This window comes from Mauremys mutica, chromosome 11, assembly GCF_020497125.1.
Source record: "Mauremys mutica isolate MM-2020 ecotype Southern chromosome 11, ASM2049712v1, whole genome shotgun sequence".
NCBI lineage: Eukaryota > Metazoa > Chordata > Testudines > Geoemydidae > Mauremys > Mauremys mutica.
The window spans coordinates 76,837,723-76,852,392 of NC_059082.1; the positions used below are offsets into that span (position 1 = coordinate 76,837,723).

The 14,670-nt window shown below is 46.6% G+C and overlaps 1 protein-coding gene across 2 annotated transcripts in view; it reads left to right on the forward strand.

Annotated features, from left to right (window-relative positions):
* The first annotated feature begins 297 nt into the window (after nt 1-297).
* FOXK1 (forkhead box K1) overlaps nt 298-14,670 on the forward strand; it is a 79,023-nt gene continuing 64,650 nt past the window's right edge. For both annotated transcript variants that reach the window (XM_044980102.1, XR_006572480.1), the window contains exon 1: nt 298-680. In XM_044980102.1, the coding sequence (XP_044836037.1) occupies nt 298-680 (383 nt within the window). The remainder of the gene's footprint in view (nt 681-14,670) is intronic.

Consider the following 14,670-nt stretch of genomic DNA (forward strand, 5'->3'; position numbering starts at 1 on the left):
TTGCACGTGGCCCACAGCACACACATGCCCAGTCGCTCCCACGCACACGCCACTGACCGCCGCAGAAGTGGACGCGCACTGACAGCTAAGGGACACCGGCCCGGGCCCAGCAGTTGCGCGCACACGCAGCCACCCCCCGCTCGCCCCCTCCCCGTGTACATCGCCAGGCCGGTCCCCCGGTGGGGAAGAGAAACGCGGCGGATCCGGGCTGCTCCCCCGGCTCCGCCCCGCTTCCCTCCCCCGCCGGCTCCGCCCCGGAGGCCGGCACGCTGGCTCGCTCGCTCCCTGCCTGGGAACATGGCTGAAGTCGGGGAGGACAGTAGCGGGGCCCGGGCCCTGCTGGCGCTGCGCTCGGCGCCCTGCAGCCCGGCCGCGGCGCCCCCTCCCGGGCCGGCGCTGCCGGGCCCCGCCGCCGCCGCCCCGCCGGGCCCGGCCCTGGCCCGCCTGCAGGGCCGCGAGTTCGAGTTCCTCATGCGGCAGGCGGCGGTCACCATAGGCCGCAACTCCTCGCAGGGCTCGGTGGACGTGAACATGGGGCACTCGAGCTTCATCTCCCGGCGCCACCTGCAGCTCAGCTTCCAGGAGCCGCACTTCTACCTGCGCTGCCTCGGCAAGAACGGCGTCTTCGTGGACGGGGCCTTCCAGCGGCGGGGCGGCCCGGCCCTGCAGCTCCCCCCGCAGTGAGCGCGGGCACAGGGGGCGTGGGCAAGGGGGGGGCTGGGCACCCCACCCCCCTGGAGTAAAAGGGGGAACCCCCTGTTCTGGCGGGCGTGAGCAAAGGGGACACCCCGTCCCCACAGGACAGGGAGGAGGCACCCTACTCTGGGGAGGGGGGCGACCTCATTCTCCCCCCCAGGGAGGCGTGGCAAAGGGGACACCCCCACTTCCTTGGGGTCAGGAAGGGGCATCCCACCCTGGGGAGGCCTGGGAAAGGTGGCACCTTCACACCCATGGGAGTGGCCTACTCTCAGGAGAAGGGGCATCCCCACCCCCATGGGAAGAAGGGGATATGGGGTATCCCTGTGGGGGGGAAGGAAAGGTAAAGGGGTGCCCTGGCCCCCTGGGGAAGAGTGCAGGGGTGTTGGTCACTTCCACCCGGATGGAGGGGGATGCAGGGCATTGCCCGCCCCCCGTCTCAAGAGAGAAGAGGTGTCATGTCTCAGGGTGGGGAAAAGGGGAAGGGGGGTTGTTTTCTCTGATCGAGAGAGAAAGAGCTGTTCTTCTGGGAGATGATGTCCTCCCCATAGCCCAAGGGGTGTCTTTGCTGGAGGATGCCACCCCGGGGGGTGGATGGGAGGCCGTGTGACCCAAAGGGTCTAAGGGATGTGAGGCAGATAGTTGCCCCTAAGAAAGTTGTGTTTCGTTTCCCAGGAGAACTCTGGGGAGGTGAAAGGAAATGGGGAGTGTTTTACCCATTGGTAGAGGGCAGGCTAGTTGGGGAATGATTTTCTCAGATTCTAGGGGAACAGCAGCATGTTGCTTTATCGCCTCTGGGAAATGGAGGAGGCAACAGGCAGTGGCAGAGGGAAGCTACAGGGCTTACCCTCTCAGGTGGAACGGAAGAGGTTCTCCCTCCTGCAGAGGAGATAATGATTTTTCACCCCTCTTTCTGCTCTGAAAACGTGTTTTGTGGCTGAGCGCTATTAAGCAGCTGCCCATTCTACACCAAGGTGACAGCATATTAGTGGTGGGTGAGGTAATCTCTCTGTGTATATCTCTATAAAGCTGTACTATACACACAATATATGTAATCTCTGAGACTAAAAAGCACTATATAAATGCAAGAGATTATTATTTTATTATTCTCCACTTAATTTCACCTTGTTTGTATGGGCATCTGATTTATTTGGTAGTTTTTGGCCTTAGTACCATTCACCTCCAGCAGCAGGTTCCCTAAGGGTTATCCCTCTTTCACCAGCCTTCTGCTCAGAAGAGAGTTTTTTAATTACTCACTTCCTCTGCTGGCTGTTTCTTTTTGTATTTAGTAATTTAGTTATAACTCCCCAGCCGCTTGCTCTCTGAGGCGTTTTGGGTTTGAAACATGTTTCATTTTCTAAGGAGATGTCCTTTGACTGTCTGTTTAATTAATCTTTCTTTGTAAAACAAGCCCCCTAAAGCCTAGGGCATTTCTGTTGCATTGCTCCCTCTTGGTTCTGGATTTATTTGTGTGAGCTTCATCTCCTCCCTGTAATTCTGTTTCTTCATGTAGTTAATCATAAGTATTGTGCCCAACAATACTCTCAAGCAGAGAATTCACTGTTTCTTTTCCCTCTACTTGCTCGTGACTCACGGAGTGGAAAAGGTGATTTCCCCCCTCTCCCTTCATCACTTGTAGGGGAGGAGTTTATTTACTTTTTTCTGTACAATTAGAAGCCCTGCACAGTAAGACACCCTCTCTTCTGGGCCACTGTTTATGACCCATGTAAATGAACTTCATGCCCCTCCTTTCCAAGCTGTAAAGTAGATTGATGGCAAAACACTTTTCTAAGGGAATTTGCCCTCTTGTTCATTCCAGGTAAACAACTTCCATCTTCCCCATGCCCTCTACACAGTCAAGGGTTTATAACAGACATAAAACAAAAAATAAACAAAGAACTTGCCTGAAGCTTAGTATGCATGGTCACAGTGAGACATAAAACTGATCTTCTGTCCACTTCTGTCTGTGCTCTTGACAAAAAGAGAACTTTAGGTCCTGGAACCAGTAAGAACCATGCACACCTACTGCTGTCTAAAGAATATAGTCAGCAATAAAAAATGGAGATAATTTTAAATATTTTGTATTGAGAACTTGCTGTGCATTTTATTCTGAAATATTATTTGATGTGAATGTCATTATCAGGTCTGGCAGTACGATGCTGTGTAAATGTGGCAGAAGAATCTATATGTTATATTAAGCGTTATGATCTAATGGAAGTTACGTCAAATGATTTAAATTAGAGTTCGCCTATGGTGGTTCACGCGGTACTTGTGGAGGTCTTCAGAGCGCTGGCTAGTCATATGGTGCTGACTTTATTACTTTATTTCCACCTGACTGAAACACAGTACAAGACTGATACAAATACATTGCATATGTTTAGAAGAGTATTTCATTGCTGCTCTTGTTAGTTAGGGGAGGTTGTCCATAAATGGGAAGGAGGGGTCCAGGAGACAATTGCTGTGTTCAAAAGTCATCCACACTGTGGGAGAAGTTTTAAGAACTCTCTGATTTAAATTCACCATTTGTCATCATTGCGCTTCAGAAGTTTCCTGGAAAAATGAGATTATACTAACTACCTTGCCTTGTTAGAAACTCTCCCCTGAGCTTACAGTGGGCACGCTTAAAGCATTATGGAAAAACTCTACAGTTTCCGTCAGACTCGTCCATTATGAAGATGGGGAATATCTCTGGAAACAGTATCTTTCAAACTAGTGGAATTTGAAGACACTTGCTGCATTGCTATCCTACATCATGTGCGTATTCTAGGCTGCAGTATTGTATTTCACAGCTGTGTCGTTATGGAAGGTTGTATTTTACAGATGTGATGACACAGCTATGAAATATTATTAAGCAATAACGACCAACAAGGAGGGCATTTCCTAGAGGTTAGTGATCAGCTGGAACCAAGCTGGGTGGAAGAGCTGAGGGCCTGAGGTAAAACTAAAGAAGGTCCTTAACCAGTTGATTAACGGGAGAGCCAATCCAGTGATCGTTATTAGTATTCTAAACTGTGGCAAATGGCTTTCTATAAAGTAGGATGGAACAATGAAATCACTTGATTTAATTTAAAAAAAAAAGTTTAAATCAGGTTCATGCTGTGCAAAACTAATTTGAAAATTTGTGGTGTTGCATTTCTAGGTTAAAATTTATAATGAACTAAAATATAAATGCTGTTGTTTAACATAGCCACTATTTAAAGGGTATTAAAAACTGCTATAGGCAGAAAACAAAATACTGAAAATTAAGGCCCAGATCCTGCAAACAAGCAGGTACATAATTTAACTTTAGTGGGACTAGTCATGTGCTTAAACTCAAGCATATGCGTAAGTGTTAGCAGTGTCAAGGGTTAATTCTATTTTTATTCCAACCCTTTTTCTTTGTGGCAAAAAATCTTTGTAGCTTCAAAACTTGTTTCAGTTTTAAGAATGAAAATTTATTTAGTCTTCCAGTTCCTTGAGAAAGGGTATTGTGACCTTTTTTTATGCACATAGGTTAACATTTTCACAACCAGATGCCTAAAGTTAGGCTCCTAAGAGTGGGATTTTTAAAGTCACCTAAGTCACTTATGTTTGCAAGACCCAGTGACCAAAACTGCAAATGCTGATGGAGGAGTGTAGTCTGGTCAAAGCACTTAACTTGTGGGAATTCAGTATATTGGAAGTTGGTGATGGTTGCAAATATTGTCTAGGCTATTTGTTTATAATTTTTGTGCTTAGAGTTTTTGGTGTTCTTGGGGTAAGGACATTAATGAAGCCTTGGACTTGTGTTTTTCATCACAGATGAGCATTTTCACTGAGGGGCTTCTCAGAAAAATATCTGTTCGCTGAAATTCCCTTAGGAAGCTAAAGAAACTAGTAATTTAAGACTATAAAATGGAAAGACAGTAAAGAAATACAACATATAAATAAAAACCCAATTAAATAAGATGAATTTAAGTAAAATTGGCTTTTAATTTTTTAATCATTTTTATCAACCCTGCTATAAATTGAAAATCTAAATATTGGACTACATGTTGCCAAGAATCTGCTGTTCTGTTTATAATATTGGGGTTTTCCTGTTCAATATATTTTGGTCTGGTTTATTAAGTGCCTATCTAAAGCTTTAGGCTTCGTTAAGGCCCTGATCTTGCAAAGACTTATGCACGTTGCTTAACATTATGCACCATGAGTAGTCCTGTTCACTTCAGTGGGACTACTCATAGTGCATAAAGCTAAACACACGCATAGGTCATTGTAGGATTGGGGTTTAAAGCATTAAAGGCTAATTTAGTAATCCATAAAAGAACAGGATTTTATTCCCAGCATTCTCTGTTTATAAACGTTGTTGTATAAAGGGCAGCGGGGACAAAGCCATTTATAAGTGCTAGCCAGTAGGATTGAAGTATCTGACTAAAGTAAAAATCGGCGCCACGTTGGAAAACTGATATGCACATTTCAGGGTTTTGATGACCTCATAAACCACTCAATCTCCATTCTTGTGGTTAGAATGATGCCATCACGGTGTATGAGTGTGTATAGTGTTATAGCTCAGAGGGAACTATGAGCTATATGTACACATACCAAGGAAATGCTTTGACCACATAACCACGACTGCAAAGCTAGAGTTGTTTCTGAAATGCTGTAGGTATATCTTTGAGTCTGATCACTCTTTTCCTATGAAGTTCTATTTCTTAACTATTGCATAATTAGGGCTTCTGTTTTTGGGGTATATTTCTGAGGTTGTTGTAGATGTCCAAAAATTGGAGTCTTTTGAGGGTGTGTCATTGTAAATACTGTTATGAGTAAGGTATATTGTATGCATCACTCATTACAATAGTAAATACTGTAATGAGTGATTTCTTTGTAATTTTCCCTACTACACTTCAATGTAGTACTGTTTCAAAGAGCACTACATTAAAGCATACTATGGAACCTCTAGTGCACACTAGCAGGGTCTACATGGACTGATTAATGTGGAGCATGTTAGTGTGCTTTAGCAATCACATCCTGTAATCTACGTTACTCCTCCTCCTAAACAAGCCCTCTAGAGACAAGTAACCATTGCTGGTATTTACGGTAGAACCTGAGAGTTATGAACACCTAAGGAATAGAGGTTGTTTGTAACTTTGAACAAAACATTATGGTTGTTCTTTCCAAAGTTTACAGTTGAACATTGACTTAATACAGCTTTGAAACTTTACTATGCAGAAGAAAAATGCTGCTTTCCTTTTATTTTTTTAGTAATTTATATTTAACACAGTAACCTACTGTATTTGCTTGTGTGTGTGTCTGCTGCTGCCTGGTTACATACTTCCGGTTCCAAATGAGGTGTGTGGTTGACTGGTCATTTCATAACTCTGGTGTTCATAACACTGACATTCTACTATATTTGATAAACAGATATATTTTTTTGTGCACCAGGAAGGTTTTATTTCTGTTTATCGGTTAAAACAGACCATCTGAAGCCTATATATAATGCATACTTCTACCAAAAAAGATTTTGATCCATAGTTATGCATGCCCCTCTTTCATCATCTATAGTTTTTAGTTAAATTTCCATTTAAGATTTGTTAGAAAAACTCTATCATCTGAGTGTTATCGGACTACTTGATGCTGTACAGTGTTTTTCACACTTACGTTTGATTCCAGAGTCTGTTTTGGAACAGTTTCTTGGTGAGTCTGTAATATCAGAGAACTTGACTTTTCAATATACAGTTCATTTTGTATCCAGGAAGCTTTTTGGCTAATCTACAGTATAAATGGTTTTGGGATTTTTCTAACATTTAAAAAAGTTGATACTTTGTGACTCTGATATGGAGGGGCTGTCTACAGAAGAGTGTCACACTGGTGTAATTTAAGGACTGAATTTAAACTGATAGATAAACCTGCACAGAAGGCTGTGTGGGATGCTCACTTCTGTTTAAATCAGGCTTATTTCAGTTTAGCTGGAGAGAGTTAATTAAATTATTATTCTTAGGTTTGGTCTACACCAGGGGTGGGGGATCTGCGGCCCACTGCTTCATTTCATCCAGCCCGCGGCAAGTTTCCACACTGCGGGCCGGGAGCCACAAGTGCCAGCTCACCGTGTTGCCAGAAGTCCAGTCAGCTCCACGCAGCTCCCAGAAGTGACTGGCATGTTCCTGTGGCCCCTAGGAGCAGGGGTGATCAGGGAAGCTCGGCGCGCTGGCTCCCATTGGCCGGGAATCGTGGCCAATGGGAGTTGCAGGCGCAGGCAGCATGCACCACGCAGAGCCCCCGACTTCTCCGCCCTAGGGGCCGGACATGGTGGCCGCTTCTGGGAGTAGAGCGGAGCCCCGGCAGGCAGGGAGCCTGCCTTAGCCCTGCTGCACCACCAATCAGGAGCCACCTGAGGTAAGCGCCGCCTGGCTAGAGGCTGCATCCTGTACCCCCTGCCCCAGGTTGGATCTCCCTCCTACACCCAAACTCCTTCCCAAAGCCTGCACCCCAGTCCTGAGCCCTAGGGGAAGCCCCAAGTCTCTGTTACCCCCTCCTGTTCTTCCCCTGGAGTGTTGGCTTGGCCTGCGGCGGGGGGAAGCCCCGAGCCTCCGCGCCCTCCCATGGGGCTATGTGTGGCCCGCAACTGACTTTTTTTTTTTCCCCCCTCCTGTGGGTCAGGGGCCCCTGATAGAAAAAATGTTCCCCACCCCATGTCTGCACTAGTACCATATGTTGGTATAACTACAATAGTGTGGATTTTCCACACCCCTGAGCAATGCAGTTATACCAACCTAACTCCCAGTATAGACAGCGCAGTGTCGACGGGAGGGCTTCTCCAGTCGACATAGCTACTGCCTCTTGGGGAGGTGGAGTATTTAAGCTGACGGGAGAAGCCCTCCTATCGCGGTAGGTAGGGTCTTCACTGAAGCGCTTCAGCGGCGCAGGCAAGCGCCAAGTAACTAGCCTCAAATAACTGTTTGGTAAGCTGTTCAGAGAAATGCCAAATTCCCTTTTGTGGTGGTTGGCACAGTAGTTTTATAGGGAACTGTGCTGGCAAAGAACAGGAAACTGCTTAACGTTACTACTTCCATCATGCAACTGCATGCTATGACTGACCTATATGTAGCAACTAGTGTCTAGCATGGAGGACAGGTTGCCACAGGTTTTGAAGACTGTGGAACTTGAAAAGTGTGCAAAGCAGTGTGTGTTCAGGGGAGTTTGTACTCTTACATTTTAGGGTAAAGTAAGCAACATAGACCCTAGCGTGGCTGTTAAGCCATTGTTTGAAATTTGACAGTTACCTCCAGCTGACTTTGTTCTGGAGTGGATCTCTTCAAGTGTTTGGCTCCACATCAAACCTTCTGACATGTGCTTATTTATTTTCTGAGCAGCTTCTACCTCCACTAAATGTCTCGGGAGGCAATGTCTGGGTGTTCTGTGTTCAGAGCCAAGGGGCACTGTAACGAGAGGCATAACAGACCCAGCTTTAGGTTTCCAGTTGCATAGATGCGGCGCAGGTGAGCCAGTTTCCCTTTCCAGACAAAGGGTATGGCTACACTGGCGATTTGCAGCGCTGGAAAGCCTCCACCAGCACTGCAATTAGTAAGTGGCCACACCTGCAGGGCACTTCCAGCGCTGCAACTCCCTGGCTGCAGCGCTGGCCGTACACCTCACTCAGCATGGGGAATAAGGATTCCAGCGCTGGTCATCAAGTGTGGCCACACACCAGTGCTGTGATTGGCCTCCAGGGTATAAGGATGTATCCCAGAATGCCTGTTCAGCCACTCTGCTCATCAGGTCAGACTCTACTGCCCTGGCCTCAGGTGACCCGCCCTTTAAACGCCCCGGGAATTTTAAAAATCCCCTTCCTGTTTGCTCAGCCTGGTGTGGAGTGCAATCAGTTAATCTTTACAGGTGACCATGCCTCCACGTGGCAAAATGAGCTGATGGACCTCATCAGTGTTTGGGGGGAGGAATCTGTGCAGGCACAGCTGCGCTCTAGCCGTAAGAATTATGATACCTTTGCCCAGGTATCAAGAGCCATGCTGGAAAGGGGCCATGAGCGTGACGCGCTGCAGTGCAGGGTTAAAGTAACGTTGCTGCGGAGTGCCTATTGCAAAGCACGCGAGGGAAACCGCAGATCCGGCGCTGCCCCCACGACCTGCCGGTTTTACAAGGAGCTGGATGCGATTTATGGGGGTGACCCCTCTGTAAATCCAAGGACCACGATGGACAGTTCAGAGCCGGTAGAGGAGGGGGAGGGGGAGGCAGACAGTGAGGCTACTGTGGTGGGGGAAGACACCCCGGAGTCCCAGGAGGCATGCAGTCAGGAGCTCTTCTCAAGCCAGGAGGAAGCTAGCCAGTCGCAGCCCCTGGGACTTGGTGCAGAAGAATCACAGGAGCAGGTTCTAGGTAAGCAACTTTTATTGCAATGCAAAGGTTTTGGGAGAGGAGGGGGGGTGGTATGGCTGCATGCCTGCATGCCTAGACATGGAATATCCCATTGATGTGGTCTATCACGTCGCAGTAATCTGCCTCTGTAATCTCTTCAAAAGTTTCTGCAAGAGCATAGGCAATTCGCGTGACCAAGTTTAAAAGGAGAGCCAGTGTGGTCCCTGTCCCAGTCAGGCTAACGCGTCCGCGCCACTGTTCCAGGAGGGGTGGGGGGACCATGGCTGCACACAGGCAAGCTGCATAGGGGCCAGGTCGGAATCCGCATTGTTGTAGGAGACCCTCCCTTGCTTCCCAGGTAACCCGCAGCAGGGAGATATCTTCAAGTATTAACTCCTGTGCGAAATGGAGGGAGTGTTTCAGTGCAGGTCTCCCAACTGCTGCTTGCTTCCTGCCTTTAACAAAGCCCAAAAAAAGGCAGTGTACCCATGAAGCAAAAAGCCCCCTGCCCAGGCAAACCGCGGCAGGAACCCCAGGGTTAATTCCTGAGGGACATGGCAGTGCAGGTCTCCCAACTGCTGCTTGCTTCCTGCCTTTAACAAAGCCCAAAAAAAGGCAGTGCACCCATGAAGCAAAAAGCACCCTGCCCAGGCAAACCGCGGCAGGAACCCCAGGGTTAATTCCTGAGGGACATGGAGGTTTTATTGACTACTACCCTCACTTACCATTTCTGGGAGGCTGTGAATTCTCTAGCTGTGTTTGAAATGTCTGAGGAATGCTACAGTGTGAGACTTGAAACTAACTTCAGATTATACACAATGCAGGCTCTATTAAAATGTATCATTTGCTGTATTTTTATAGTGTCCTTGACTAGTCCTGGTCCGGTGTTATCAGTGACTGAAAGAAAGCTTCAAAACCTAAGAAGGAAGCCTAACAAAAGCAAGGAAGATTTGGTGAAGGCAGTTATGAAACAGTGTGCAACAGAGAATAAAACTGCGCAGGAATGGAGAGAAAAGATGCAGCACTGGAAGGAAACAGAAAGCAGGAGAAAGGCGTTGATGCTGAAGAAAACCACGAGGCAGCTTATAAACCTCATGGCGCGCCAAACAGACTGTATGCAGTCACTGGTAGCAATGCAGGCAAAGCACTACCGTGCCAAACCCCCACCCTCCCAAACCTCTTTCCCCTATGCACCAATGTCAGCTCCAAGTCCCGTTCCCCAGCATCCAAGTTCTTACCTACACCATCACCAGCTGCCCCCGACACCTGTACGGTCACCTATGAGCCCAGAGAACTACGACCCTTGCCCTCTGCACTCAACCCCCATCACCATGCAACAGTACAATCCTGAGGTGCACAACAGCACTCCTGGCAGTACATATGCAAAACTATGAATGTACAGTTCAACAACCAACCCCCCTGCCCGTTTATTACCTTTTTTTTAAATAAATGATTTCTTTGATTATGAAACAGTTTTTATTATTGCATAAAGTGAAAGAAGATAAACCCCAAGGAAAACACAGGTAACAAACAGCAAGGAAAACACAGGCACTTAAAAGCACTGTAACCAGTGCACGTCACTCCTGGTCAAGGCAAAAAACATTACTGTTGGCTTTCAGCCTCAAATTCCTCCCTCAAGGCATCCCTAATCCTTGTTGCCCTGTGGTGGGCGTCTCTAGTAGCCCTGCTGTCTGGCTGTGCAAATTCAGCCTCCAGGACTTGCACCTCGTTGGTCCATGCCTGGCTGAATGTTTCACCCTTCCCTTCACAAATATTATGGAGGGTACAGCACGCGGATATAACCGCAGGGATGCTGCTTTCCCCCAAGTCTAGCTTCCCATAAAGCGCCCGCCAGCGCCCCTTTAAACGGCCGAAAGCACACTCCACAGTCATTCGGCATCGGCTCAGCCTGTAGTTGAAACGGTCCTGGCTCCTGTCCAGCTTCCCTGTATAGGGTTTCATGAGCCAAGGCATTAATGGGTAAGCGGGGTCCCCAAGGATCACAATGGGCATTTCAACGTCCCCTACTGTAATCTTTCGGTCTGGGAAAAATGTCCCTTCCTGCATCTTCCTGAACAGGCCACTGTTCCGAAAGATGCGTGCATCATGCACTTTTCCAGGCCAGCCTGTGTAAATGTCAATGAAACGCCCATGGTGATCCACAAGCGCCTGGAGAACCATAGAGAAATACCCCTTGCGATTAATGTACTCGTAGGCTAGGTGGGGTGGTGCCAGAATAGGAAGATGCGTCCCATCTATTGCCCCTCCACAGTTAGGGAAACCCATTTCTGCAAAGCCGTCCACAATGTCCTGCACGTTCCCCACAGTCACGGTTCTCCTTAGCAGGATGCGATTAATGGCCCTGCAAACTTGCATCAACACGATTCCAACGGTCGACTTTCCCACTCCAAACTGGTTCCCGACCGACCGGTAGCTGTCTGGAGTTGCCAGCTTCCAGATTGCAATAGCCACCCGCTTTTCCACCGTCAGGGCAGCTCTCAATCTTGTGTCCTTGCGCCGCAGGGTGGGGGCGAGCTCAGCACACAGTCCCATGAAAGTGGCTTTTCTCATACGAAAGTTCTGCAGCCACTGCTCGTCATCCCAGACTTCCATGACAATGTGATCCCACCACTCACTGCTTGTTTCACGAGCCCAAAAGCGGCGTTCCACGGTGCTGAGCATTTCCGTTACCGCCACAAGCAATTTCATGTCACCCGCATTAGGCAAATCCATATCATCGTCGGACTCCTCACTGTCACTTTGGAGCTGAAGGAATAGCTCAACTGCCAAACGTGATGTGCTGGCGACAGTCATCAGCAAAGTCCTCAGCAGCTCAGGCTCCATTTCACACAGAAAGCGTGCTGCACTCACAATGGCAAGAAATGTGGACGGCGAAAGTGTGACTGCTGGGAAGTGAAGCGATGCACCACGGGGCGTTGGAACAGGAAGCGGAATGACCCACACACTTCCTTCCCCTTCCCACAATACTCAGTGCCAAAACGGCGCCAAAACGGGACGAGGTGCTCTGTGGGATAGTTGCCCACAATGCACCTCAGTATAGCGCTGCAAATGTGGCCACACTGCAGCGCTGGTAGCTGTCAGTGTGGCCACACTGCAGCGCTGGCCCTGCACAGCTGGACGACCAGCGCTGCAAACTACCAGCGCTGCAACTCCCCAGTGTAGCCATACCCCAAGTGGAAATGTGGTGGATGTGGTTGACAACACATGCTTTAGAGCATCACAAGTGAATTTATTTCCCTCTTAATTATTTTGTATACCTAAATAATGCTTTCTGTCTGTCATCCTTTGGGACAGAACTTCCCAAACTTTTTCTATAGTACTCCCTATTAAAAGGATATTTGATACACAACAATACTTTTAACCAACTGTATGCAGCTTTTTTTTTTGGGTGGTACCATGCCCAAGCCCCTAGCTGTGTCCTAAGGATCTCATTAGGACTGCAGATCCCATGCTGTGTAATTATAACCCAGGACTTCTTCAGTTTTGGGGTGAACTGTTGTCCGCGGAACCTCTGGTGGTCCGCAAAATAAAATAAACATACTGATAACCAAGTACTTGGGGATTGGAGGAATGGGAAAGCAGATTGGATTAGAAGATCTTTGTTTTGTGAACAGACTTGCCGAATGAAAAAGCTGGAGGAAAAACTGGTTTAACTAATCAGTGTTGGCCACAAAAAGGCAATTTTTACTAGTCCATTGGATTAATGTTTCATCTGCTATTTGACAACACGATAACATGTACTATCTTCATGCATGTGTTCATTTCAGTATTTATATTTCTTAAGCCAACTGAAATAGCAAGAAGCAATTTCAAATGTGGGAAATTAACATTGCTTATATAAAAGCAAGTCTGTCTAGTATTTTCTCTTTTAGATATGTTTATGTAAATTGCTTGTTTGATAGTGCAGATATGACTTTAATAAATGTCCATTCACTGTTGTCCATGAATGCCATTGCAAATCATTCTTTTAAATTGCCTTTAGGTGTGTCAGTGCATTTCTTTTGAATGGGAATTAATTTGTATGAAATACTTACTTTTATTTGACAACAGCATTTAAAAACCTGAACAGCCTAATACCCTGTAGCTGCTCCACTGCCTTGTGTGCCTTCCCCTTTGTAGCACTACTGTTTCTTCCCTCATGTTTTGGTGCATTCTATCATCACTACAATTTCAAACATGCTGATAGCATTATAGTAGAAGCCTACGCTTAAATATGAAACTACTATAGCTTAAGATTATGTGATTGAAAAATGTCAAACAACGTCTTGTTTTAGTTATTTAAAAATAAATTTTAAAAAGTGTGTTGTTTTTGGATAATCCTTTTAATTATTGTAGTGTAATGGATTTTTTTCTTCAGTGGAAAGTGTCTTCTGTGAGCCTGCAGAGGATTTTTAAACACTGGAGTGTTTGCTCTCCTTCCCTTTTTTGGGCTCATTTATGATGGATAAAGAGTGTGAAGTTTTACATTAGGAAAAATCATGTATGTAGGTCTGTTCTTTTCTGGTTTTTTAGAAGACTTTCTTGGTCAAGTGCATTGTGAGCTCTCCTACCTTAACTGAAAGAGTTGGGGTGTTGAATCTTTACCAAACTTCCTTTCTTGCCAAGTGTCCATTGCATTTAGGACTTACATAGGTGTTAACAAAATCAAACAAGAACAATTTGACTAAAATTCCTGTCCCCTCCCAGTTGCTCTCAGCCTGTAGTGATATCTTGATTCCAGTGGCCATAGAGTCTGGCAGAGTAGATAAGACCTGAATTTTAATGTAAACAAACAAGCAGAGACCTCCCACCCCAATCTGCTTTTTAGTTTGGAAGGAGACAAAAACCTTTCAGGCTGCCTTCACATATAATTAAGAAGCACACCACCTCCCTCCCCAAAAAGAAAACAAAAAGCAAATACAAGACAAACAAAAAACAAGCCCAGTTTTTCCCCTCTGCATGTCAGAGCTAGGAATTCTTCCCACACAAGCCATTTTAATCTTCTCTCTCCCTCAAGGCTACGTGCTGCAGCCACCAAACTTCTGGCTAAGCAGGACTGGAGTCCTTGCAGAGTCAGTTTGTGCACTTATTACAGGGAGTGCTGTTGAGCAACCTAAGGAACTTTCCTCTCTCCAGGGCATAAGAAATCTGGATTCTTCAGTGTACAAAGCCCCTGGCTGTTTGGGAGGAGGGAAGAGACCAGGAATAGAAACTGATCCCAGGTGTCAACCTGGCAGACAGGCATTTCTGATTTTTTTTTTTTTTTTTTTTTTTAAAAACCAGCCACATAGATTCTTGTGACTATATGTGTTCCTCATATTCATTCATTTCAAGACCTAGTCCAGACCTCTAAGAACAGGCCATCAGCGTGGAAGTGTTGTGCAAACTAACACTTGCATATTGATTACAATTGTCTTGTGACAGAGTTCCACTGCCTCCAAGCCTGCATTGCATTGGCCTCCAGCCCACTTCAGGTAGGTGGACGTTTTGATGCCACTGTCAAGTTTGATAATTGGGCAGTCCTTTGCTTCTGTCTTGTCTATCCGGCTGTGCATCCATAACATTCCTGCTTTTGCCATTTCCCCTTCCTCCTCCCCCTGATCTCTGTATAACAAGGCAAGCCATGATTGGTATGGAAATAATTAA